The following is a 26,524-nucleotide window of genomic DNA, read 5'->3' as shown; positions in this document are numbered from 1 at the left end:
TCATCCAAACACCACGTGGTAAGATGGTAAGAGGTCCCTGTAGCTTCGTCTATGGATCAGCCCTCCCCCACGCTTTATTTTCAGCAACATCTGCGTTAAATTTGCTCTCTGTTGAGTGTATCAAAACAGATTGCAATTTGGTGACACTGGAACTTTAATAGACCACTGTTTATTATAACATTATCTTTACTAGGATGCTTATTGTTTAAATTTCTGTGAGCTCCAGGAGGAACCACGTGTGCCCCGCTGAACACAACTCTTGGGAAATGTCGAATAATCTGGCAAAGCAGACACTTGGCAGGCAAGTCTCAGGGGACAGATGCTGTGTGCAGGGCAAACGGCTCCTCGAGGCGGAGGCTGGCGGTCTCTGTGCCTCAAAGTGGGAAGACATCAGGTGCCTAGTCTTACTTAATGAAAACATAAAAGTCTCCACTTAATTGCTCCAAGATTATGCCGGGAGTTTTTTCCTTCTTTTAGGTTGAGCTTGTTAATTTCTGCAGCTGTGATGTTGGCACAATTGCAGCCTCGAGTCCTGTTTTCACAACTTGTGAGCAAAATTAAAACTTCCCTTCTTAATTAAAATTCAAACCAAGCCAGAATTAAATTCTTATTGCAAAGTGGAGGTCTGGGGAGGCCTCAGGAACACCTGTTCCAAAGGTATGATGGACAAACTCTGATGAACATACCATCTGAGGGTGCTTTTGGCGGCCCTGAAGATGAGCTGGTGCCATCGGCGGTGCTTGGGCCAGTCCGAGCTCTTCCTCCGAGGCGGTCAGCTCTGGAGTGGGGAAACCTCAGTTCATAGTTTCCATTTCTCTTTTTTTTTTTCTATTTTTTTTTTAACATTTATTCATTTTTGAGAGACAGGGTGCAAGCAGGGGAGGGGTGGAGAGAGAGGGAGACACAGAACCCGAAGCAGGCTCCAGGCTCTGAGCTGTCCACACAGAGCCCGACGCGGGGCTCAAACCCGCGAACCGCGAGATCATGACCTAAGCCGAAGTCAGACGCTGAACCGACTGAGCCACCCAGGCGCCCCTCACATGTTCCATTTCTTACCCCTTTGGTCAGAATTTAAAATTCAGCCCAATTATGACTTGTTCCTTTCCACGGTAATAACAATGATGATAGTAACTATAGTAGTAGTAATAGTAATAAAGCAAACTCTTGTCCAGAAAGATCAAATATGGTGTGTCTCACACCCCAACTCCTCACTTTTGGTGCAGCTCGATGAACTGCTCTATTGAGAAAGATGTGGAAACCACGTGCCTGTGTGTGTGTACGGACCCCATGTGTGTGTACGGACCCCATGTCCTGTGTGTGTGTGTACGGACCCCATGCTACCGCGCCTATCTGGACCATGACAATAGATATAACAGATTTGAATTTAATCTTTCATTTTCTCCTAATGGGAGGGGGAAAATTTTAACACTGAACATGAAAGAAAAATATCACAGGGTCATTAATCTCAATCATAATTCTCAAGGCAGGGATACTCACCTGGATACTGCCTAAAAAAGCCCTTTGCACTTCCAAAGTACTGCCATATGAGAGATGGGTCACGATCAAAGTTATCTACGAAAACTTTGTTTAGGGATTCGGACCAATAAACCCCATTGACGATTGCTGGGTCTGAAAAGAAACAGAGAGAAGAGAAAGTTACAAACCAAAGTGAGAGAGAACCCCGGCTGGCGTCCCTTGGAGCTGGCAGATAGCAGCAGCATGAGACTCATCTTACAGGAAGCTGTGAAGAAAGTTATAGCTTCCCAAACATTTAGCTCCTGGGAACTCCATACATCAGGGATTCCTCATCCTGCCCAAGCCCCCAGAGCCACCCAGGAGCCTTTATTGATGACTCCTTACTTGAAAAATACATCCCTTTATTTGTAACTTTCAACCTTGTACAGCACAGAGTTCTTGAGAAAGCAGAGAGAGACCTTCTAAGCATTATTTTCCACCTTTTGCCTCTCCTGGGTCAGAACCCAGCAATAAAAACAGGAAAAATGTGTTTTCTCTCATTGCAATGACCTCAGCCAACATGGTCCTGTTCCAATTCTCTTCACCCCTGACTTAGAAGTTTGCTTTTTTAAAAAAAAATAAATAAATTGCAATTACATAACTACATCTCTCTACCTCTTTTGTTCAGCAAATGGTGAACTCCAGGAGGGCAGGAACCATTTCATGTGGTCTTCTGCTGTGCCCCTTTGACCAGCACATGGCAGAAATTCCAGACATTTATGGACACATGAAGAGATGAATGGATGGGGTGTCTGGATGGCTCAGTTGGTTAAGCATTGGACTTCGGCTCAGGTCATGATCTCACGGTTCGTGAGTTCGAACCCCGAGTCAGGCTCTGTGCTGACAGCTCAGGGCCTGAAGCCTGCTTCAGATTCTGTGTCTCCTTCTCTTTCTGCCCCTCCCCTGCTTGTGCTCTGTCCTGTTCTCTCTCTCCAAAATAAATAAACATTAAAAAAAATTTTTTTAAAGAGATGAATGGATGGATAGATGAATAAAACAAAGGTTGCTCATCACAACCGTCTACTCTTCTTCCCTTGTGATCCCATGAATAAATCTCTTTTCTTCACCCTTGGCAGCCCAAAGCTAACTCTTTGCCTTCCGTCCACAGATAAAAATTAAGGGCAAAGGCAAAGAAGGACAATAAGTATTTTATTTTGGCATAGTGGTTGAAGAAAGATGGATCACTAAGGATGCTTGGTGACCATCCACTTTTTCTTAAACTTCTTAAGATCCTGTTTCAAAATGATGCCACATAAAGCATAATTCTGTTAAGAGGGGAGATCACCATCCAGTCCCAGCATGATGAACGTAAGAATGACAACAGGGTGAGCATGTTAATGATGAGGAAGAGGAGGGGAAGGAGCAGAAATCTTTACTGAGTCTCTCCCGTGGTGCAAGCACGTACTTAGCTCATCTCCCATTGCCTCTACCACAGCCCTCCAAGACAGGCGCCATTAGTAACCTCCATGCTCCACAAGTAGAAACGGAGTACCAAGAAGTTAGGTTCTTTCCTAAAAGCATCCAACTCATCAGTGACAAAGCTTCTGATCTGTGATTTATAAATGGGATAATAATACACATATTAAAGGGCTATTTGAAAGGCTAAACAAATCTACAGAAGACCACAAACAGCAAAAGGCATTCAGAAAGTCATCAATGGAGCAATTCCATTCACCTGGATTCCAACACCCTCAACAGAACTTCCTGTGGGACCCCAAGTCACAGAAATCCCACCATGGCATCTTTATTCCAAAGATTCCTGCATTCTACACCACGGGAGTGACCAAAGACAGATTTGGTCACTCTAGTCCTCAAGTTGCATAGTAAGCCAATTAGCAAAATAATGCTAGAAATGGTCATGTGAATTAGGTACAGTGACAAGGAAACTCACTGTTGGCACAGTGCACCCCATCCCTCCTCCACAGTGGCCTGCCCATTGCCAGACTGCTGCCCCCAAGATGCCCATCTGAAGAGGTCTGAGAAAGAGCCCACAAAATGGCGCCTAACCCAGCAGGCAGACATGGTGTCTTGTATTGTCTTACCTCCAGCCTGTCTTATTCTTTCAGATTGCTTACCCAGATTCAATAGACACGTGGGATTCTGAATCTCACCTCAACGTAAGTGCTCAAACTCTTATAAACTATAGTAAACCACATCATAGGCTCGGAGAGTGAAAATGACCAATTCAACCTTTTACCACAAAGTAATTTTGAGAAAGACTTTATCCTCACAATCCTGGAAAATGGAACCCTTTTCTGCTCCTGTACAAGCTTGACAATAATTACTGTGACTCACTCCTTGTTACAAAAGCCACTGAAATTAATCCACAAAGATGTAAATACAATAATGACACTGAAAACTCCATGGTTCTTGCCTCCTCCATCAATGGCCTCAATTATGTTGCCATCATATAAAAACTTTCCACAATTAGAAGCAAAAATTCCATTTCCCTCACTCACTGTCTCAACATGTTAAGCAAACAGTTTCCAGTTAGAGATTCTTTTTTCTTGACTGTGATTTCTTTGGGGGTAGTAAAAGGCCACTCATACCCCAAGGTGGTCCTAGAAACTTAGGGTTGCCCCTTGGGGACCTGTGAGCACCTTCAGAAATGCAAAAAGAATTGTGATAGTCAGAGGTTATTTCAACAATCATTTTGACACTAAATGTCGCTCTGAAATTATGCCTCTTTAAGAAAAGGGGGCTTTGATTTTCCCAGGGCACGGTGAACAAGGGCAGGAGAATCACTAAAGAATATGGTCTAGTTAAAATGAGGGCTGTGTTACACACACCTATTTGATCAAATATTTGAGATAACATGTCCTCTGGCTTGTAAAACAATCACAGTATATTGATTTCACAATCTTGCTTAGCAAGCAATTTTAATAGAAGGGAAAATCTAGAACTGCTGTCCATTATTCATCATCTAAGAGATGAAAAGAAACAGGAAAATGCTAACGTTATAAAATGGGGCCTGCATCTAAATATCTGGGTTAAAACAGACACTAAAACTTAAGTTAAAAATGGTTTTCCCAACATCACTGGCAGAGAGCAGAAATGAAAGAGCCCAAAGGGTCAGTGCCACCCATCACATCCTGCTTACCCAGGTCCTCAGATCCTTCCACTGTCTACTGAGGAGGAGGTGAACATGACACTGTGGGCCACATCCCAGCTAGATGTTCCCTCTATGGCTGCTGAGCAGGTGTGCTTTTTTAAGGTCACTTGCAAAAATAACAGCATCCTCCTAAGCAGTAGGTTTCCCTTCTACTTGTGTGTGTTTTGTTTCTAACTTTGTTGAGAAGCCCTCCCCCTCTGCCTCATTTAGCATTCTTCAGGAGTCTCAGACTAATCTGAGCGTGGGTTTCACTTCCACCCCTAGTCTTCTTAGGAGGTTAATGTATTGTATTAGTTTCCTGTGGCTGCTATAACAAATTACCACAAACCAAGTGACTTAAAACAGAAGAAAAGTATTCAGGAGGCCAGAAGTCCAAAATCAAAGAATTGGCAGATTGGGTTCCTACCAGGGGCTCTCAGGGAGACTCTGTTCCACGCTGCTCTCCTGGCCTCTGGTGGTCACCAGCAACCCTTAGTGCTTCCTGCTTTATAGACACAATCGCTCCAATGTCTTCCTCCATCTACCCACGGCCTTCCCTTTGTGTATCTCTGTGTCATCTCTTTCTTTAAGGAAACCAGTCACTGGATTTAGGGTCCACCCTAAACTCCAGATGAGCTCATCTCAAATCTTTCACTTAGTTACATTTGCAAAGACCCTGTTTCCATATAAAGTCACATTTGCAGGATGTACTAGAGGTCAGGACTGGGGCATATCTTCCGGAGGCCACCACTCAACCCCCTGCATGTATTCAGCCTCCCTTAATTATGCTACATAATACACCCATATTTCATGGTTTGTATATGTTCTTTTTAAAATCTGAGTTTCATATGGGTAGGCCTTTTTCCTAGTGAAGGATCCTTTTAATGGAAACAGTTCAGATTTTCACGTCTGCATTATAATTTTACGAGCTTACCATTCTTCTCAATCTCTGTTGATAGGTCCTACCTACAAGGCTCTCACTTGGACTAAACTCATTTCCCTTAATGCCTCATGTATGTGTCAATGCCCAGTTTTCTGCTCAATACAGTGAGCTCCATGTCACATGGTCATTTTCTCCAATGTCCCTGTCCATTCAGTGTCAACTTATTATTCACAGTGGTCAACGTGAAGTCCAGCAATAGCAGTTCTGCTTCCCGCTTCCTCTACCTTCTGAGAGATTAAATCACCCCCAATGCCAGTCAGAAATTTATCAGATGTTCAGCTTTTTAGTAGAACAGACTACAAGCAGATGTTTGGAGAGTAAGAGTCCCACACCACCTTTGTGATCTATTTGCAATTTGCATCTGAAAAGCAGCTCACATGTCCCTGCTCTGTCTTTACAATGTACCATATAACCCATAAAGAATTTGTAGTTTCCTTCTTTTATTTCCACCCAAATAACTGCTCTCACCTGTGCTTCCCCATCCCTCAACAAGTTTGCACTTTGTTACATGGGGGTTTTCTGATGTTACGGATGGCCGATGTTCTCTCTGCATCCTCCCCTACACACTCACACACTTTTCCATTTCTGTTCTGTATCTTTGAGTGGGTAGCTCCTCTTGTCATCCTCAGTCAATCAGCCCTTTGGGTTTAAGCAAATTAACGCACGTAAAGCACTCAGCACAGCAACTGGCACACACAAAATGGTCCATACACATTGGCCATTATTTATGCCAGGCGTGAGGAAATAAATAAGGTCCCAAGAAGATCACCCCACTTCTTCTATCCCTGTTCTCTGCAGTAAGAGTCCCTGCACAGCATCTTAATACTACAGCATGGGGGCGCCTGGGTGGCGCAGTCGGTTAAGCGTCCGACTTCAGCCAGGTCACGATCTCGCGGTCCATGAGTTCGAGCCCCGCGTCGGGCTCTGGGCTGATGGCTCAGAGCCTGGAGCCTGCTTCCGATTCTGTGTCTCCCTCTCTCTCTGCCCCTCCCCCGTTCATGCTCTGTCTCTCTCTGTCCCAAAAATAAATAAACGTTGAAAAAAAAAATACTACAGCATGCCAGTGTGAAATGCAGGCGTTGGAGTTGGGAGTCTTGGATATGAGACCTCACTTGGCACTTGTCAGTTAGTGGCCTTGGGCTTGTGACTTAGCTTCCCTGAGCCCCATTGTCTTCTTTGACCAGAGTGGCTTTCACTCAAAGGTTTCTGAGAAAAGGCACGTAGGGTGCTCAGCAGAGGGAGGGCTCTGTTACCATCAGGGGGTACATCACTAGTACCCCCTCTGGGGTGGGTCCCCTGCTCCCCATCCCAGGCAGTTCCGCTCTCCTATAGCTATCCAGATGAAACTTCACCTAAGCCTCTTCCTCCCTTCCTCCAATTATCAGGGCAAGGTACTCTTGACAACTCTTACATTCATTTGTTCATCCAATGAATATTCACTGAGTACCAACTACATTGGGCATTCAGCAGTGACCCAGGCAGACCATGAAGTGGACATTTCGGTCTGAGGAGGGGTGACAATGGGCACATAAATGAAGGTTCCAAACAGAAGTGGGTGTGACAAAGAAAATAAAAAGGGATGGTAGGCTTGAGAGTTACCAGGTATGGAAAGGGGAAAGGGGAGTTACTCTAACTGGGTGGTCCAAGATGACCTCTTTGAGGAGAGAGCTGAATGCTGAGAAGGTGTCAGTTTAAAAACACCTTGGCCAGCAAAAGCTTTGAGGCAGAGGGAGTAGCAAGGGCAAAGGCCCTGAGCCAGGAAGAAACCTGTGTCCTGGGAAACAGCAAAACAGCGAGTGTCGTTGAGGCCCCGTAAGCAAAGGGGAAGAGGTTTGAAATTGGGCTGGCAAGATGGACAGGCCACGGTGAAGGTCTTAGCAGATGGACAAAGTTTCCTGCCAAGCATTCATTTTCTCACAGACATAATCTGTGCTCCACCAGTGCCAAGGCTCACTACGCTTTTATTCATGGTTCCAAAATCAAATTTCTTGTCTTATGAAATCTATAGCCAGCATAGCCTACTTCCTTCAAGCAATCAGGATCTTTACGGATGCCTTAGCACTTGGGTTTCCTCTCCAGACCTCAAAGTCACCTGATACGCTCACCATCTTTTTTCTCAATATCATTTATTCTCCAGTGAATTAGCAGCATCACTGTATTAATTTAAACTTGACATTTTCTACCACAAAATATGGGTCCATTTCTAGCGAATCTGAGTGTCCATGAATAATTACAGGCTAATCTAGAATTACAAACCACTGTTAACCCAAAAACCATTGAAGGGAACGGTCTGAATTCATGTTCAACTGGGTTTCTGAAGCGTGGCCCTTGTAAAGAAGGTTATTTCCTGCCTGAACAAGCTAGAGGAAGGGTCTTAGGTCTGCCTAAAGGTCTTTGAAGAGGTGTGACTCCTGGATGTGAAATCACAGCAGGCACAGGGGACTGAGTCCACACAAGAGCTCTTCTACAGTGTTGCACATTGAACCACACACAGAGGGAGAATGGCTGGAGAGTCTTTGTGTCTCCCATTTCAGCAAGTAAACGCTATCTCTCATTCATTCTAAATAGGTCATAGATTAAATAATGAGTAGTTTTGATGCTAATTATCAAGCACTTATATATATTGGAAAATAGCCACTAATGTGTGTTGAATTATAAAATAGACTTATTTGCCAAACATTTCCCCTTCCTCTAAACTTAGTGACGCACTACATATTAAATGCAGGTTGCTTTCCACAAAGCTGGAGTCAATTTCTGGCAGTCCTGAAACCAAAGGGATGAGGAGGATTCATGGTCCAATGCTGAACCACTCTGCATGGATCTGGAAAGCAAAATGAATGGGAAACACACTTACCAGTTTGGCAAATCCCAGAAGGTGCTGGACACCGTCTCAGACTACTCCCTCAGCATGATAGATGTCAGGATTAATTGCCCAGTGAGATTTCACATCAATGACTCCACTTGTTTGTGTGACTTTTTGTTTGTTTGTTTTGCCTTAAATATATCAACTTTAAATGGCCCTCCTCCCTTAACATATTTTAAATTTTGTGGAGAAATTCCCATTTCTCCCTCCTCATCACTCTTATTACCCTGGAATAAATCATTTTCAAGTCTTTGTTGGAGACATTAAGAAGAAGAAAATGATATGACAGAAATCAAAGTATAACGATGATGATGACAGCAGCAGAGGCTGCCATTTCTGGAACACTTGCAACGGGCCACATCCTATGCAAGATGGCTACCAACTCCTCTTCCTACCCCATTTTCCACATGAGGAAATTGACCCTTGGAGCACTGAAGTTCATTTCCCCAGGACATCATCACCTTACCCATGGGAGAGATTAGCTACGTTCCTCATCTAAACTATTAGATGAAAGATGACTTGCGTGGAGGCCTTGAACTCTATTTACTGCCTACCAGACAGTAAGTAGAGGGAGGGAAAAAGGGAAGGCACAGGACGTGTAGTCTAGACACCAGGTAACAGGTGGCTCACAGCAGGCTGCCTGTCCCCAGCTGTCAGCAAATGAATGGAGTGGGTGGTCCCTGGAGAAAGGGGCTGGGATCAGGATGTCTTCGGGCAGGGCTGGACACGGCATCTTTGCACCTAATAATGCTCAGGATGTGTGCATGAGCTCAGGAGGACACGGTGAACGAAGAGAGGGTAGTGCTGGGAACCAATTCAGAGCTCTCTGAGAGAGTCCCCTTATGCATCCACCTTCGGTTCTCTGCTGCAGAGCCAGAGCCACCAGGGAAGGTCTTCTGTCACCACCTGCATTTGGATTTGGGGTCTGCTTGCAGAGGGGACATTTACAAGGCATAAAATCTTGAATAACACACTCTAGAGTGAAGATAAGCACATCTCAAGAGGCTTCTGATTCTAAAATGGCATTTATGATAAATTGTAATTAAGCCAGTATTCACTAGCTAATTTAAAACACCTCTGTCTTCAGAGATCGTTTTCTCACTAACCAAGTCTCCCTTCAGGTCTGTAATGAAAAGCTGAAGAACCAGAGCCTCATTCCTTCTTGGGGATTTATTCTTATTGGAAAGGGAACAAACCTCATCTTGCACAGGTTCAGAGATGGGGTGAGCACAGAGGCACCATTTTCCTACCACAGTACCAGAACAACAACAGCCTTGCAAATCCCTCATAGCGGTTCCCTGGAGCTCAGCATCCTGCTTGAAAATCTGTGCTATGTAACACAGCTAGACCACTCAGCTTGCTCCAGAAGCATCAGTCGTTCCTGCTAACCCATCACATGGAGACTGTACCCCACTGCATGGTGCCCCAAGATGCTCTGGTCTGGCCCAGGATCGCTTTTCAAATCCACTTCCCTTCCAGCCTCCAGCATCCACCCACATCTGCCCCTGGCCAAGCTCACTAAGGCTTCTCCGTTCTTGTATTTTAATTATTCCATTTATAGCAACTAGTTCTACTACCACTGGACAACCTGGTTAAAAGGTGTACATCATGTACTCATTATAGTATGGATTGTTTATTCATTCATTCAGAAAACATTTGCTGAATGCCAGGAACCATGCTAGGATTTGGGGATAAAATAGTGGGCAAAACCAGACATGGCCTTTAACCCAACGAAGTGTACAGACCAGTAGGGGAGGCAGACAACCCAGTAATTACCTAATTGTGTATAAATTTATAGTCATGATTAGTATAAGAAGGGCAAAACACAATGTTAGGAAACATGCTCTTAGGGTAGGTCCGGCTAGCCCAGATTTGATGGAGCTGGAATCTTCAGAATGAATAGTCAGTCAGAGGGGAGGGGAAAGGCACTGCTGGGTTGCCAACTCTAAGTTTAAATACCCACAGTGCAGAGGACAGAAAGGAGGCTGGGGTAGGTGGGAGGAGTCAGGGCCAGGGGACCAGGCAGGGCCTTGAAGACCCTGGTCTGCAGTCTGCTGTCAATCTCAAGAGCCATGGAGGCCCCTGGAGGGCCTAAAGACAGGGCAGTAACACCCTTGCCATTTGGAGAGGCAGGTGGCCGAGGGTGGAGGGAGTGTGTATAGAGGCTCCTGCTGTCGTTCAAGGGGGACATAACGGTGCCTGCACTAGAATGACAGAGTGTGAGAAAGTCAGTGGTATGTAGAGAGAAGGAGCTCAGCAAACATGTGAGGGTCCAGGTTTTGCACTCTGAAAGCCAAGGTAGAAGCCCTCTTCGTCACAGTCCCAGTATCTAAGCGGAGAGTCCCCAGCAGCAGGGAGCCTGGACAACACCCTCCTGAGCACCGCACCGAGGGGGAGTTAGCCCAAGGGGAGCTGGCATGCTCCTCACATCGCACACAAATGGGAAAATCTATTGACGGCAACAGGGAAAACTATGTCCCCAGACAGCTAGACTGTCCCAGATTTGCTACCACCGACTGTTCTGTTGTAACAGTCCTCGGAATGTACGTCCTTGCCTGCCATTCTTGCAGCACGCCTCTCACTGACAGACGTTATTCATAAGCAGCATGAAAGAATGGGAACCAATAAGAATGGGAAATCCTCGACCACCCACATCCGGGTATTGCAAACCTTCAGTGAGGCTCTCCTTCTGGGTACAGGTATGCATCCACATGGCCCCAGCTGCCCTCACCCTCATTCTCCATCATGCTCATGGCTCCTGGGAAGGCCCATACTGTTTCTGAAAGAAGAGGCAACTGAGTCCGGTGAGGGGAGGCCACGCAGCCAGGGAGGAACTAGGCTGTCCCTTCACCTAAAGTGTTCCTTGGCAGTGGGATTTATGACAGTCAGCCCTGGGCCTCTGCCCCAAAATCACTCCTCTTCAAAGTAAAGCCAAATAAAATCTTACCCATCAGTCAATAAACACTTAAAAAAATCTAGGGTATTTGAAACCTTGTCCTATGTTCTGGGGCTGGGTAGGGGGACATAAAGAAACAACTCTGGAGAAAACTGATGTTATGACAAGTCACACACAATAAAAGACAACCCCAGTGGGAGAATATATAGCTGTCATCCTTTAGTAAGAACCCATTCCTGATATTCACACAGAAAGTCTCCTCTAATTTCAACCTTTGGGAAGAGAGAAAGAAATTTAAACGTTCCTTCTTTCCATCTTCTGGACAGGCCTGGCTCCCAGTAAAATATGATTTTGTGGAGCCTGCCATCTGTACTGATGCTATCAGCTTTTTATTGATATTTAATATAAACAGAACCCCGAGGCTAGCAGGTACCCTGACAGGGTCTGAAATATAATTGCCAAGGAACCATACAAATGCGTGTAGCAATTAAAGAACTGTCAGGGATATTGCTGGTGTGGACACAGAGCTGCGGGCTGGATGAAGGCAGAGAGAGCAGGGGGCTGTGGGAAGGAAACGGGTGGGAGACTCGCACTTCCCTGCTGCAGCACGCCCAGAAATCCCACACAGGGAGATAAGGGGATTATGAACATTCAAAAAGGGAAATGAAGCTGGGTTTCACTTGGTGTTTGTTTTCAACACACAAAGACCAAGAGCCAGCTCTCCTGCCTCTGCTCTGAGTTTTATACTGCAGAGACAACATGCAGCCAGTCTTGAGTCCGGCTTGGGTGGGGGATCCCAGGACAGGGCATAGGAAGGAATTTGTTTTCTGCACGGCTTTTAAGAGTTGTCATAGTGGCAGAAGGCTGAAAAACTGGCTGTGGCTAAGAAAGATGGGGTGCATGGAGATGAAAGGGGAGTTCTGAGTGAGGAAGAAGGAAAGACAGGCCAGTTGGAGGGCCAGGGCCAACAGAAGAGGAATCTGAGCGCAGCCTTGAGGAGGACCAAGGAATGCTTTTTGCCAGTTCTGGTTGCAAAAGCCCTGCCCACACCTGTGGCTAGTACTGACTTCACAGGGAACCCAGTGGTGGTGGGGATGGGGATGGGGATGGTCACGGGGATGGAGGTGCAGACACGATCTCCACCCCATACCAGGATCTCTAGTCATCCTTTGAGGGGCCCTGGAGCTTTGGCTTTCGTGACTGGAAGACATGGGGTGAGAAAGGGAGTGGTAGTTAATGAATGGCTTGGGTTCGGGGATCAGAAGAACCAGGTTTAGTAACAGAACCATTTGTCATAATTTGCTCTTGAATTCCTAGGAGAGGAGCACCTTTTCAAATGGAATGCTGCTGCCAGAGATCTGGGCTGCAAATAGCCAATGGGGTAGTAGAATAAAGGAATTTTAATCTCCTCCTTCTTGAACCATGGATGGAGAGGGGTTTATGCCCTGCCCTCACCCCTTCCCAACATACACGCACACATATGAGCAACACGTGCATGCACACATACACCCTACAACCCACCCTAGACAAGCGCTTTTGAGTCGAACACTAAGGAACTTATAAAGACTTTAGTAGTTAACATATTTCTTGGGGTGCCTGAGTGGCTCAGTCGGTTAAACACCTGACTTCGGCTCAAGTCATGGTCTCGCAGTTTGTGAGTTCGAGCCCTGCATCGGGCTCTGTGCTGACAGCTCAGAGTCTGGAGCCTGCATCAGATTCTGTGTCTCCCTCTCTTTCTACCCCTCTCCCACTTGTGCTCTGTCTCTCTCTCTCAAAAATAAATAAACATTAGAAATGAAAAAAAAACATATTTCACAATGTTAGAGAAGTTTTAACCAACACATGGAACCACAGATACTCAGATCATTACTCAGAATGGGGTTATTTTTACTTAGTTAGAAACAAAGAGTTGATTTAAAGGAAGGCATTAAGGAATCATACAGGTGCTGGGTAGAAACAGGTGAAATCATGAGTGTGGCCTGGGAATGACCGGGGCTGGGAAAATGCAGCTCCAGTGGCTCCGAAGAGCAATGCCCACCATCTCCTCCCACATCTCCCCATGAAGGAAACTCACCTCAAAGCCTTAACAGTGTGTGGGATAACAGGGGACATAGGCTCCCATTCCTCATTTTAAAAAGTTGTGTTTTTTTTCTTCAATAAAATATAAATACATCCTTTATGTATCCCTTCTCTCAACCTGACAAACTCCTGAAGGCATTCAGACCCAAGAATATAAAAATGTAGATGTGGTCGCATCATGAAGGGCATTCCAAGTTCTACACCCTGAGAGTGTGTAAGCAGGAGTCAGAAATCATCTGAGAAAGTGCAGAAAGAAGCCCCAAGAAGCAGATCGTGTTCTCTGCTCGTAAACTGCAGGGAAGATCCGCCCCCCTGCCCCCACACACCCCACCCCCCGAGTTCCTGGGAGGAAGCCAATTTCATGCCAAGGTGGTTTTGATGGATATGGCACCAGGGGGCTGGGTTCACATGGCTAGAACATTACAGGAATTTGCTTTTGATGCCCAATTTCATGTGAAGATCGCAGGTCGTAAACTCCCCTGGACTCTACCACTGGAAGTTCAGACTACTCCCTAAAAGCATGATACACACTGAGAATAATGCCAGCTGCCAATAATGTTGACCAAGTACTATTAACAATAAGGTTCCAGCTGTCTTTCCACCTGGTCATCCTGCAAACATTTTCATTGGTTATTTCTTGTCTTGCTGAACAATAGCATTTGGGCTCAATTAATTGAGACCAAATGATTGACTTTATGGACCTTAGTAGCAGTGCTCACTGACTCCCAACTGGCCCCTCCTCTTGTCATGAAACATCGCAGGGAATAGGTTTAATTCTGTTATGTGATTTATCACTAGAATAACCATACTGTTTATCATCCAAACCAAATCCCTTTTGATAAGGGGGCCCCTTTTTATTAATATAGAGAGATAAGCAGTATCAAGTAGGTCTATCCTTGGCAAGCCAAAACAGACAAGCACCCCATTTAGAACTCACCCCATTCCACAGAGAATGGAACTGAGTGACTGTGTGTGTGCGTGTGTGTGCATGCACTTTGATCTCTGATGTGATCATGATTGCTTAAGCAAAAAGGGTTAGAAGCAAGAAATCATTCCTGAAATAATACATCAAACGCTTACTTTTAATACTTGGCCAATCATTGCATGTAGGATCATGGCCTTTTGAGCACTGAGGCAGTTTGCTAGCGGTGGGCATTCAGCATGCTCTAAAGCATGCCAAACTGTTTAACTGATGGGAGAAGAGCTGAAGAACATTCATTAACCCACTACATTGCTTAACTGGAGGTTACTCAAGAGTGTTCTACTGTAATTAAATCAATGCACCCTCTACTTCTTCAAGTTGGGAATCTTTTCAATTTAAAGAACCAAACATCCTACTCAAAATACCTTAAAAGATATTGGCTTCTAGAACTAAGAAGATGACGGGTAGGAATGGTTAAGGGGTAGACTTATCCCAAGATGGTCAATTATTTCACCAAGGACCCAGTTACTTTCTTTCTGTCCTGAATCCCACTGAGTTGGCTGCATCCTCAGACCTTTCCTCTCACACAACTGGCCCTTCTCCCTACAGCCTTTGCCCCAGCATCTCTGGCCGTTCCTTTCATAGAGTCACAAAACTGCTGCAGCACTTAGAGCCATCAATCTTTTCCCCACTCTACTCAGGGGTAGAACGTGAAATCTCCAAATGTCTCCTTACATTTATTGACTTTGAATATTGTAAACCCATCCCTGAACAAGTCAGCACGGGATGGGGATGGGGCATGCTGATCCACCTGCTTGAACCTGTTAAGTCCTGGGTCTGATTTCAAGTCCAACATCCATAAAGGATGGGTCCCGAAAAGAAATTCAGGGTGCCACTGGCAACAAGAGGAAGGTAAAAGTGCCAAGCCATAAACATCTCCTCCAAGGTTCTGATATGGTCACAAACACCCAAAAAATCAACTCAGAGGCCACAAAACCCATGTGACTCAGTGTTTCCCCAACTACTAATCCACGTAAAGAATTTAAATTTGGAGGGACCATTTCCCAAGTGAAATATTTCTATACCATAATGGTATACAAGAGGTATGTTGAGCATTCTAAAACTGCATGGCAGACAGAAGGAACTTTATCAAGGGAAGTTTAATGCAAAAAGATAGATCTCTTGGGATGCAAAGAAAAAAATCAAAGAAGAGCAAAAGAAGTATTTCATGGGAAATAATGCTACAAGTCCAGCAGATTACATGCTACAAAAAACAATGAAAAAGAAGAATATATTCCTACTAACATAAAACCAACAAGACCAGACATATTTAACAGGAACTGCACCCAAAGAGGAAGAAGTCAGTTGCTACAAAAATGATGTATGATCTTTGGTTAGGTTTATTCCTGGGTATTTTATGGTTCTTGATGTAAAAGATCTGTATGCTGAAACCTATAGAAAGCTTATGAAGGAAATTGAAGAGCTACAAAGAAATGGAAAAACATTCCATGCTCATGGATTGGAAGAATAAATATTGTTAAAATGTCAATACTACGCAACGCAATCTACCCATTCAATGCAATACCAATCAAAATTGCACCAGCATTCTTCTCGAAGCTAGAACAAACAATCCTAAAATCTGTATGGAACCCCAAAAGACCCTGAATAGCCAAAGTAATGTTGAAGAAGAAAACCAAAGTGGCAAGCATCACAATCCCAGACGTTAGCCTCTACTACAAAGCTGTAATCATCAAGACATCATGGTACTGGCACAAAAACAGACACATAGATCAATGGAATAGAACAGAGACCCCAGAATTGGACCCACAGATGTATGGCCAACTAATCTTTGGCAAAGCAGGAAAGAGTATCCAATGGAAAAAAGACAGTCTCTTTAACAAGTGGTACTGGGAGAACTGGACAGCAACATCCAGAAGAATGAAATTAGACCACTTTCTTACATCACTCACAATAATAAACTCAAAATGGATGAAGGACCTGAGCATGAGACAGGAAACCATCAGAACCCTACAGGAGAAAGCAGGAAAAAATCTCTTTGACCTCAGCTGCAGCAATTTCTTACTCAACACTTCTCCAAAGGCAAGGGAATTAAAAGCAAAAATGAACTATTGGGACCTCATCAAGAAAAAAAGCTTCTGCACTGCAAAGGAAACATCAACAAAACTAAAAGGCAACCAATGGAATGGGAAAAGATATTTGCAAATGACATGTCAGACAAAGGGCTAGTATCCAAAATCTATAAAGAACTCACCAAACTCCACACCCGAAAAACAAATAATCCAGTGAAGAAATGGGCAGAAGACATGAATAGACACTTTTCTAAAGAAGACATCCAGATGGCCAACAGGCACATGAAAAGATAGATGCTCAACGTCACTCCTCATCAGGGAAATACAAATAAAAATCACACTGAGATACCACCTCACACCAGTCAGAGTGGCTAAAATGAACAAATCAGGAGACTATAGATGCTGGAGAGGATGTGGAGAAACGGGAACCCTCTTGCACTGCCGGTGGGAATGCAAACTGGTACAGCCACTCTGGAAAACAGTGTGGAGGCTCCTCAAAAAATTAAAAATAGACCTACCCTATGACCCAGCAATAGCACTGCTAGGAATTTACCCAAGGGGTACAGGACTGCTGATGCATAGGGGCACATGTACCTCAATGTTTACAGCAGCACTTTCAACAACAGTCAAATTATGGAAAGAGCCTAAATGTCCATCAACTGACTAATGGATTAAAAAAAAAAATGATGTGGTTTATATATACAATGGAATACTACTTGGCAGTGAGAAAGAATGAAATCTGGCCTTTGGCCATTGGGTATTAGGCTAAGTGAAATAAGTCAGGCAGAGAAAGACAGATACCATGTTTTCACTCATGTGGATCTTGAGAAACTTAACAGAAGACCATGGGGGGAGTGGAAGGGGGAAAAAAGTTACAGAAAGGGAGGGAGGCAAACCACGAGAGACTCTTAAGGACTGAGAACAAACTGAGGGTTGATGGGGAGTGGGGGAGAGGGGAAAGTGGGTGATGGGCATGGAGGAGGGCACCTGTTGGGATGAGCACTGGGTGTTGTATGGAAACCAATCTGACAATAAATTATATGTAAGAAAATGATGTATGACGGGGCAAGCCTGCAGAAATGGAGATTGACCTCCAAAACCTTCAAGGACAGGACTACTTACAGATTTTCAGCTGAAAGTGTTTTCATAAAAGCGTGCTTATAAGTCAAGGTTTGAAAAATATTTTCTTAAAAATTTTAGTAGCCCAAACTTTGTTATTTTCATATTTGTAGAAATACTTGTTTGGAAAGATCTCCTAGTAATAAAGATGCTAAAACTTTAAAAAAAAAAAAAGGATGCTAAAACTTTTAATATACTGATGCTGATCTATGTAACCAATTTGATTAAATAGCTTGGAACCTATTTTAAACTGCCAGAAGTACAGAGTAAATCAAAACTCCAATAACATTTTGGAGTCCTAACACATTTGATGACTACTTTTATTACAGCAGTTCACTAGAAATAAGACAGTCCATCTCTGCAGCTAGTATCCAATTCCACGTTCTCATTTAATCCACCCTGATTTCACCCTTTGGTCTGTTTGATTATCTTTAAATGGCTTGTTTCTCTTTTGTATGTGAGTTAAAGGACATGTAAAATTAAAGGTGTTGCTATTCCAATACCATTTACATTATTAGAATATAACAAAGTGTAAGAACTGAAAGCTGTGTTACTCATGGAGTGTCCCAAAGCAAGGGTATCTGTGATACCCAGTCAACGTTCACAAGGTCAAAATAAAGTCTAGCTTGGTTGCTGCATGGTCAGGGGATGGGTGGAATCAGCAACAACAAGAACAACAAAAGATGTGAAGAGAGGATGATAAAGCTTGTTTCAAAATAATAGCCCATCATAAAAGGTAGAAATATTTAAAAGAAAACATGTTACTTAAAACAGATATTTAATTTAATTTTAAGTTGTTCAAAATTCGTTCTCTAAGACGTGTATTTACCACATATACATATATGGAGATCTTATCTCTTACAATTGAATTAGGGATAAGACATAGTTAATTAGCATATGGGATCAGTAAAAATTCATACCAGAGGGTCAGTCCAATCCTGAAGTCTATTTAAGGAGAAAAGGGAAGAAGGGCAAGAACAAATGGGCCCTTTCGTCTTGAAGTAGCTGACTACAGTGCACTGAAGGGTACAAAAAAATTAATAACTTTCTGGGTCCTTAACTTTCTCCAGACATTGTCTTTAAAGCAAGAAAAAAAAAGGTTCAAATGTTTAAAATCTCTCCAAAACTATTAGCAAAAACAATATGGAAATATATACCAGATGCACAAAGGCATCTTGGGATGAATATATTAAGGACCCACAACTGCAAATTCTAAAATCTATTTAATTGTGCCAAAAAAGAAAGACCTTTCAATAAACAAAATGCAGACAGTGTTTCAAAAAAAAATCTTGAGGTCTTGAGCCAAGACTATTCCTCAGCTGGATATTTCAGACTCTAACTAGACCACCAAAACAGACTTTGCTGTCTCGTTGGCCACTTTGAGAATAGCGATAGAGCTCCAGCCTCAGTCTTACCTGGGGAGAGAGTGGAATAATAAATGAATTCTGCAAGAAGTTTCCACTCGGGGCTTTTTATCTTAGACCAAACATAGAGCTCTTTTGTAGGGGGAAGAGAGTGGGAATCACCCTCTAAAAATAATTTTATTCTTTCCCTTAAAAAATAACTTCTCAATTAACCAAAAACCAAATGACCAAAAAGAAAAAAAAAAAAAGAAAAAGAAAGAAAAAGAAAAAACAAAAAAAGAAATTCACCCCCATCCTGTAAATAATCACTGTTAGCATCCTGACATAAGGCCATCTACTCCCTTCTCTGTATGTTTTATTTGCATAAAATGGGAGTGGGCTATATGCACTCCTTTCCAACTAAACCCTCCCTCTCTGTTCCATTTACTAGCTTCCCAGACCACATACATTGCTGTCCTCAGTAATAGCAGTATAGCATTCCATTTCAAGTGGGGAGAAGGAAAGGAGGCTGTTTTCATGAGTGACATTCTTAGCACCCAGAGAATTTGCAGGGATTTGATTTAAAATAAATAAATATACTGGGCACCTGGGTGAGTCAATCGACTGAGCATCCAACTCTTGATTTTGGGTCAGGTCATGATCTCAGAGTCATGGGATCCAGGCCCGCATCAGGCTCTACGCTGAGTGTGGAGCCTGCTTAAGATTCTCACCACCCCCCCCGCCCCCCTCCCGCACTCGCACTGTCTCTCTATATAGGAATGAATGAATGAATGAATGAACAAAAACAAACCTTCCTCACAAGTATGGGAAGAAAATTGTTGGTGTGCTGAGAAGCAATGTCTTCACTGCAGTAATGTGGACAGAAGCCAGTTCACAGTCCTCACCATATCCCAAATCATCCCCCACACCTCTTGCTCACCCTCTTGCTCCTATACATGGTATCACTGTTTTAAATTTTCATTATGAAATACTTTCAGACTCTAAAACAGTTGCAAAAAGGGGGGGGGGATCCAAAATACCCTATATCCAGCTTCCCCAAATGTTAACCTCTTACTTAACCACAGTCCAATAATCAAAACCACAACACTCACACAGACAATACCAACACTCTTTACAGATCCGATTTAAATTTCATCAACAGCCCTGCCGCTGTCCTCTGTCTGGGCCTGAAACCGATCAAGGATCACACACGATGTTAGCTGTCCTGTCTCTTCTGCCTCTCAGCAAAGGTCCTCAACCTTTCTTCGTCTCTCCTGACCTTGATTCCTTCCACCCGCCCACGCAGCCCCGTGTGGAGGTGACTTGAGAGACTGTAGAAAAGGACTCAGAAGGACCCTGGCAGGTATGTCACTTTCCCAGTGCTGCCTCTCACACTTCCGGAAGTCAGAAGTCTGAAGTCAAGTATCGGAGGGCTGGTTCCTTGGGAAGACTCTGGGGGAGAAACTGTCCCATGCCCCTCTTTACCTTCTGGTGGTTCCTGGCAATCCCTGGCATTTCTACACATACTCCAAATCTCCACATCTCTCTTCACATGGCCTTCCTCTCTGTGTGCCTCTGTGTGTCCTCTCTTCTTACAGGGACACCTGCCATTGGATTTAGAGCCCACCCTAAAATCCAGTACGATCTCATCTCCAGATCCTTAAAAAGTTGCATCTGCAAAGACCCTATTTCCACATAAGGTCACAGTTTGAGGTTCCACGTGGATACAAATTTTTGAAGGGAATATTATTCAATCCACTGCAATGTCCTTCAATTTGGTTGTTTCAAAATATATATTCAGGACAATGACTAGGTTGAGCCCTGTTCAACAATTTCTCACATCACCTTATTATAAGACAGCAGGAGTAGGTGAAAGGATTATTCTATTTCTTAGACTAGTTTCAAACAAGCTCAAAACACCCATAGGATCTTGGGGAAGATAATGGCAAATTATATTTAGTTTTACATTTGGCATTTCAATTATAGATACAACTCAGCAGCGGCTTCACAGCTCACTACTGTTTCTTACTCTAGCTGAAAACATACTCGCAATCAGTCCGTTGATGAGAGGAGAAATGTAAACACTTTTGTCTAGAAGGAAGCCAGAGTTTGAAGCTGCTTCTGAATTGGATGCTCTTGTAAGAGGTCATTATTTCCAAGAACTGCCAAGACTCTAGTTCTCTGCCTCACAGGCCCCGTGAAAAGGACAATTGGGACAATCACCATGTTCAATAGCCCGGCCGCCACTTGATTAGGGAAGGAGATGAGGTTGGCTTGGCAGGATTTATTCCCGGCAGAGACTCACAAGGGGAGAGACAGCAGCTTGTCTTTTTCAAGATGTCTGCAAATTGAGTTGACGGTAATTTTGCTACGACTCGTAGGGTTTCCAGGCTCACTTCTTTTTCTCCTTCTGAGTAAAACGGACCATGGTCTTCTTTTCCAGCACAGCAGCAGAGCCTGCTCCATGGCCGAGATGCCCAGTCACAAGCTGGCTGACCCAAAGAATACTCTCCAGCACATCTCAACAGATGAAGAGTCTGACGCATTTCTTTCTTGGCGATTTCAGTATTCAAGCAGAGGAGACCCCTCAGGCTCACAGTCTGTGAGCCACTGTCCCAGCGCCGAGTTTACCAATTTCAAAAAGATAAAGCTTTGCAAAGAGAGATGAGGAGCACCTGGGTGGCTCAGTCGATTAAGCATCAGACTCTTGGTTTCGGCTCAGGTCATGATCTCATGGTTTGTGAGTTTGAGCCCTGCATCAGGCTCTGTGCTGACAGCGCAGAGCCTGCTTGACATTCTCTCTCTCTGCTCCTCCCCTGCCCACTCTCTGTCTCTTTCTCAAAAATAAGTAAACTTACAAAAAAAGAAAAATAAAAATGAATAGTCACAGCGCACATGCACGCGCACACACACACACACACACACACACACACACACACACACTTAACTCACGCAAGCACCGTCATGCATGTGTCCACATGGAGGTTTATTCTGGCTGAGATGTCTTTGGTCAGGGAAGACAAAGAGACGCAAGTCTTCCCATGGCAACTGGATGCGCGCCACACACATGCCCATGTGGGAAAAAACCACTTAATATGCACTTACGTCACACATACACACACTCAAAAAACAACAGAATATACGTGATCTTGGTGGTCCTGGAAAGGGTACCATGAACTGTTCACCAGGCATTATCTGAGTAAGAATTAACACAGGAAAAGGGAGAATGGGTTCAATTTCAAAAATGTATCACACTAAAAATAATGACAACAGCCTTGTATGTGTACTTGGCATTTGCTTAAGCTCTTTTCATCCTTTGGTCCACTTTTTCCTATTATAGGTCCCCCACGCACATTTACAAACGAGGAGCCTGGGGCAATAGACAACTTTAGTCATTTACCCAAGCCAGTACCTTTAAAAGGCTGTGGAACATGAATGCCGTCAGCAAGGACTGAACACCTTAGTTTGTTCTAAGACATCTAACATTTGATTCTCAAAACAATGGCCGGGTGGGCACTCATGTACTCCCCATTTTACAGATGTGGAAACTGAGCTCAAGTGGCTGAGTAACACTCCTAAGGTCACAGAGTTAGGAGCAGAGCCCCTTAGGTAGGTCTTCTGGACCACATTTTATTGGCAGAAACCAATGCAAAGAGAATAATTACAGGGGTCACATTTCCAAAAGCTCAAACAATCCATGCATACAGAATGTGGACCCCTCCGCTCCTGCTGCACAAATAAAGTGGCAGCCTCAAGAGAGGTGGGCCTGGGGTCTCACACGCATATGGGCGAGCCTTGAGAAGAAGAAGATAGAGGACCCTGCGAGCTCTGTGCATCTCTGTACCACGGTCAAGGGGAATGAGAACAAAGCAGCACAGGATGACAGCAAATTCCTCAGAACACTGGTTAAGTGTGTCAGGGTAAAGCCGGTCTTCCCTGGAGGAAGCAGTGATGAATGCCCAGAAACTTGGCAACCTCTCTCCCTGCTCCCCCGAATCCTCAAATCCCCTCCGCATGGTCAGAGGGGGATTATGGCCCTGACAGGGTGTCCTGATGACAGAGGAGTCCTCCAAGGGAGCAGAGAGGAAGGGGAGGGAAGAAGGGCTGAGGGGAAAAAGGAAAAGGAAGATCGTTGTGTATCCTGGGAATGTATATGCAGCACGGCGGTGCTCGATTCATCAAGGGATGAGTTGAGATTAGTGTTCACATCATCTAACTTGCCCAATGTTGCTCTATGTCAAGCCCCTCGGAATGCTGGAGGGCAGCCCACGCCGAGGACAGAGGCAGCAGCACAGGCAGGTCCTTAATTACTTGAAAGGCCCAGGGAGGTGATGTGACCTGTGCAGAGCCAATTCTCAGCAACTCGGAGACCAGAGCCCAGACTGCCTCCTGGGTTCTACTCCACAAGTGGACACAGACTGGATGGGACATGTGCGGGTGTGGATGATGGTGAGTGAGGAGAGCATGACCACGATCGGGGGCGCAGGTCACAGAGAGGAACCAGTGCTGCCCACTGCACCGCTCTACCCCCCTGTGTGGCGGGACCAGAACCGGGGCGGGGGGGGGGGGGGCGCCATGCTGCTTCTCACCAAAGCGATGCCACAGCAGCTATCGATCCAGGCCAGAAGCCAAGGCGGCGCGGCGCCAGCTCAGGTCTGCCGCCACTGCGGTGGCACCCTCCCCACGTGCTCTGTCACTGCCTGTCTATAGGTGCTGCCTGCCCCCAAGAAGCAGGGATCTCACGTACCAAAATCAAATTCCCACTCGATTCAGGTACGAAGCCCCTGGATCTCTGCAAAACAGAGCACACCGTGTCTTGTTCTCGCTGTGATGGTGAAGTTAGGGACGCCTCGGGGAAAAGCACTCAGCACAGCGCCTGGTCTATGGCAGGCGCTCAAAACGTTATTGCTGCTATTAACGTCTAGCTTCTGAGGTGCCCTTAAGGAGCAGTCTACACTCCATGTGGGAATAACTGCCATGTGCTGGTGTTCCAAGGGGGCGGTGCAATCTGAGGGCAGAGCTGACTGCTCAGGGCCAGGCTTGCGGAGGAGACTTGAAGCTAAAAGGGACGGAGTAAGTTTTGCTGCATGGCCTGGGCTATACTCCTCCCCATGAGAAATCAGTAAAGGCTTGATGCGAGGAGCTCTTGTTCAGGCTGTGGGGAAGGCCTGACCCTGGCCTTCGGGCGGGCCGGCCCACCTGCAGGGATCTATCTGGCCACCTGGGAGTTGTAACTGTCATCGCCAGGATGTGCTGCTTGCATACACTCTTAGAAAGTGAGCCCAGGAGCCAGGCCAGCGTGGTGTCAGGCTCTCCCAGTCCACGCGCTCAGAGGCCCGTGCAAATCCTCAAGAAGCCTCTTTGGAAAGTCACTTCACATGACGGTGTGTGCACTCTAGATGGCGTTTTGAAATTCCAGAACCAAGGCTGGCAGCAGGGTCGGGGGAGCAGGGGAGGGGTGTCAAAGGATCCCTTTGCTAAGTGCTTGCACACAGTGGACAATGGTATGTGCTTTAACACATTACCTTGCCAGCATCTGCCTCATTTGGATTTATTCATTTATGTGTGCGTATGTTTGTTTTTCATCCCCCTGTGAGGCTGGAAATTCCATGAGAGCAGAGAACCAAGGTCATTATCTTTTCCAGCGTGCACAGAGACTGTGGCTCGCTCAGTGCTGTCAAACTGCACAAACAGACAAAGCAAGTCAAAGCCAGGGCCTGTCTGATCCAACAGGGGGAGATACAAAGAGCCACTTTTAGATCTGGGCAGTGTGTCGCTTACCTAGACAGAAAAAGGAAGCCACAGCACCAGCCAGGTCCCTGTGGTTCTTGTCCCCACGCAACAACAGGAATGACATGAGATAAAAGGGCCAGATGACTGCAGCGCAAGTCATTGCTGAGGGGCCCAATGTAGGCTACAGCCCGGTGGCTTTATATACTGCAGCTCTATTGGGGGGGGCAGGGCAGAAAGCCCCACTCCTCATCAGAACCCAGAGGAGATGGCAAGATGGCAAGTGTCTCATGACAGCCTCCCAGAGAGACAGCAGCTCCTCACATGCGCACCCCTCCCATTCTCTCCTGTTCTAGGAGGATCCCAAGGCATCCAGCCAAGACTCAGATTCACTGTGGTTCAAGCCTTTGCTATTGTGGTCTATTTAAGTAACAAGCAAAGACGCCAGGGCACCCTGGTAGGGCTAGTCCCCTAAAAGTGTAAATGTTCAAGAAACATTTGTTAACTAAGTGATTCCTACGAGGTGGTACTATTAACACCCCCGTTTTACAGAGGGGCAGGTCAGAGTGCCAGGGAAGTACTCTCCCAAGGTCACGCAGCAGGAGAACGGAGAATAAGAGCTGACCCACGCCCCGGTGAAGTACCAGCGCCCACTTCCTTCCCGACGACACGGTACGTCTCTCAGAGCCAGGGCTTGAGAGCATGGGCGTGCCAGGGCAGGGTGACCCTCGCCACTCACACGGCCACTCCAGGAACTCTTCACACGTGCTGATCCACATGCTGGCATCCCTGCCTGTCCTGCCTGTCCACCTCTCTGTGCCCGACTGTCTCTTCCTCCTTCCATCTGTCTTTCTCTCTGCCTCACTTTCCTCATCTGTAAATGAGGATAATACTCAGCTGATAGGATTGGAGGGAGATTATTATTAATAGGAGTCATACCCATTTGCTGAGCATTTATTAACACACGCCAGTCTCTCGGGAGCCAGCACTATCTCTCTCTCACTGAGGCGTGGCCGTGACAGCCCCATTTCACAGATGAGAGCGCTTACGTGCTTCTCCAGAGTTAGCGTGGTGCTGTGCAGCTGTGAACACTCAGTGCGTGGCAGCTGCTTATAATATTAATGATAGCAAAAATAATAATGATAATAATGGAATAGCTTTTAGCTATTCTATCAAGTAAGAGAAAAGAGAATGAGACAAAAAGAGTTAGGAAAGATCCTTCTCAGAAACTCCCAGCGTCCTCATCTTGTCCTGTTCTCGGCCAGGATCTCTCCCCAGCACATGGCGCTCTGTGCTGCCCAGGGACAGCCTGTGCCCTGACCACCTACCCTAAACTGGGTCACAGAGCAGCAGGCAACGTGAGCCAGGGAAACAAGAGTGATATCGGGACGCATGGTCACCCTGCAGAAAACACATTTACTACTGGCCGGCAGGCATGGATGGTTTCTGGAGTGGTTTCGTCAGGGGATCTTGGATGATCCCTGGTGGGGTGGGTCCAAACTGTCTTTGAGATTGCCCGGCTCCCTCTCTGAATACCTTAGTTCACACACAAATGGAAAGTGGCCCAGCCTACCCAAATAATTTTCCAAACACACAAGATCTTTTAAAAACGTCCACTGTATGATTTCACTCATATGTGGAATTTAAGAAACAAGCATAGGAGAAGAGAGAGAGAGAGAGACAAACCAAGAAACAGACCCTTAACTATAGAGAACAAACTGATGGCTACTAGAGGGGAGGTGGGTGGGGAGATGGGTGAAATAGGTGATGGGGATTAAGGGGTACACTTGCTGTGATGAGCACTGGGTGTTATATGGAAGTGTTGAATCACTATATTGTATACCTGAAACTAATATAACACTGTATGTTAACTAACTGGAATTAATTTTTTTTTATGTTCACTGTAGAAAATCCAGAAAGCACAGAAAGAGAG

At 45.2% G+C, this 26,524-nt stretch overlaps 1 protein-coding gene across 1 annotated transcript in view; it reads right to left on the bottom strand.

Annotated features, from left to right (window-relative positions):
• CACNA2D3 (calcium voltage-gated channel auxiliary subunit alpha2delta 3) overlaps nt 1–26,524 on the bottom strand; it is an 857,341-nt gene that overhangs the window by 470,154 nt on the left and 360,663 nt on the right. The window contains exon 6 of the mRNA XM_047096680.1: nt 1,498–1,629. Coding sequence (XP_046952636.1) covers nt 1,498–1,629 — 132 coding nt within the window. The remainder of the gene's footprint in view (nt 1–1,497; nt 1,630–26,524) is intronic.

The sequence above is a fragment of the Lynx rufus genome, unplaced genomic scaffold (assembly GCF_022079265.1).
Source record: "Lynx rufus isolate CCGP_SWC_20201006 ecotype Redwood Valley unplaced genomic scaffold, mLynRuf1.p SCAF_4, whole genome shotgun sequence".
Classification (NCBI taxonomy): domain Eukaryota; kingdom Metazoa; phylum Chordata; class Mammalia; order Carnivora; family Felidae; genus Lynx; species Lynx rufus.
The sequence above is the reverse complement of the archived record's forward strand: the minus strand, read 5'-3'. Positions and strand labels throughout refer to the sequence as shown.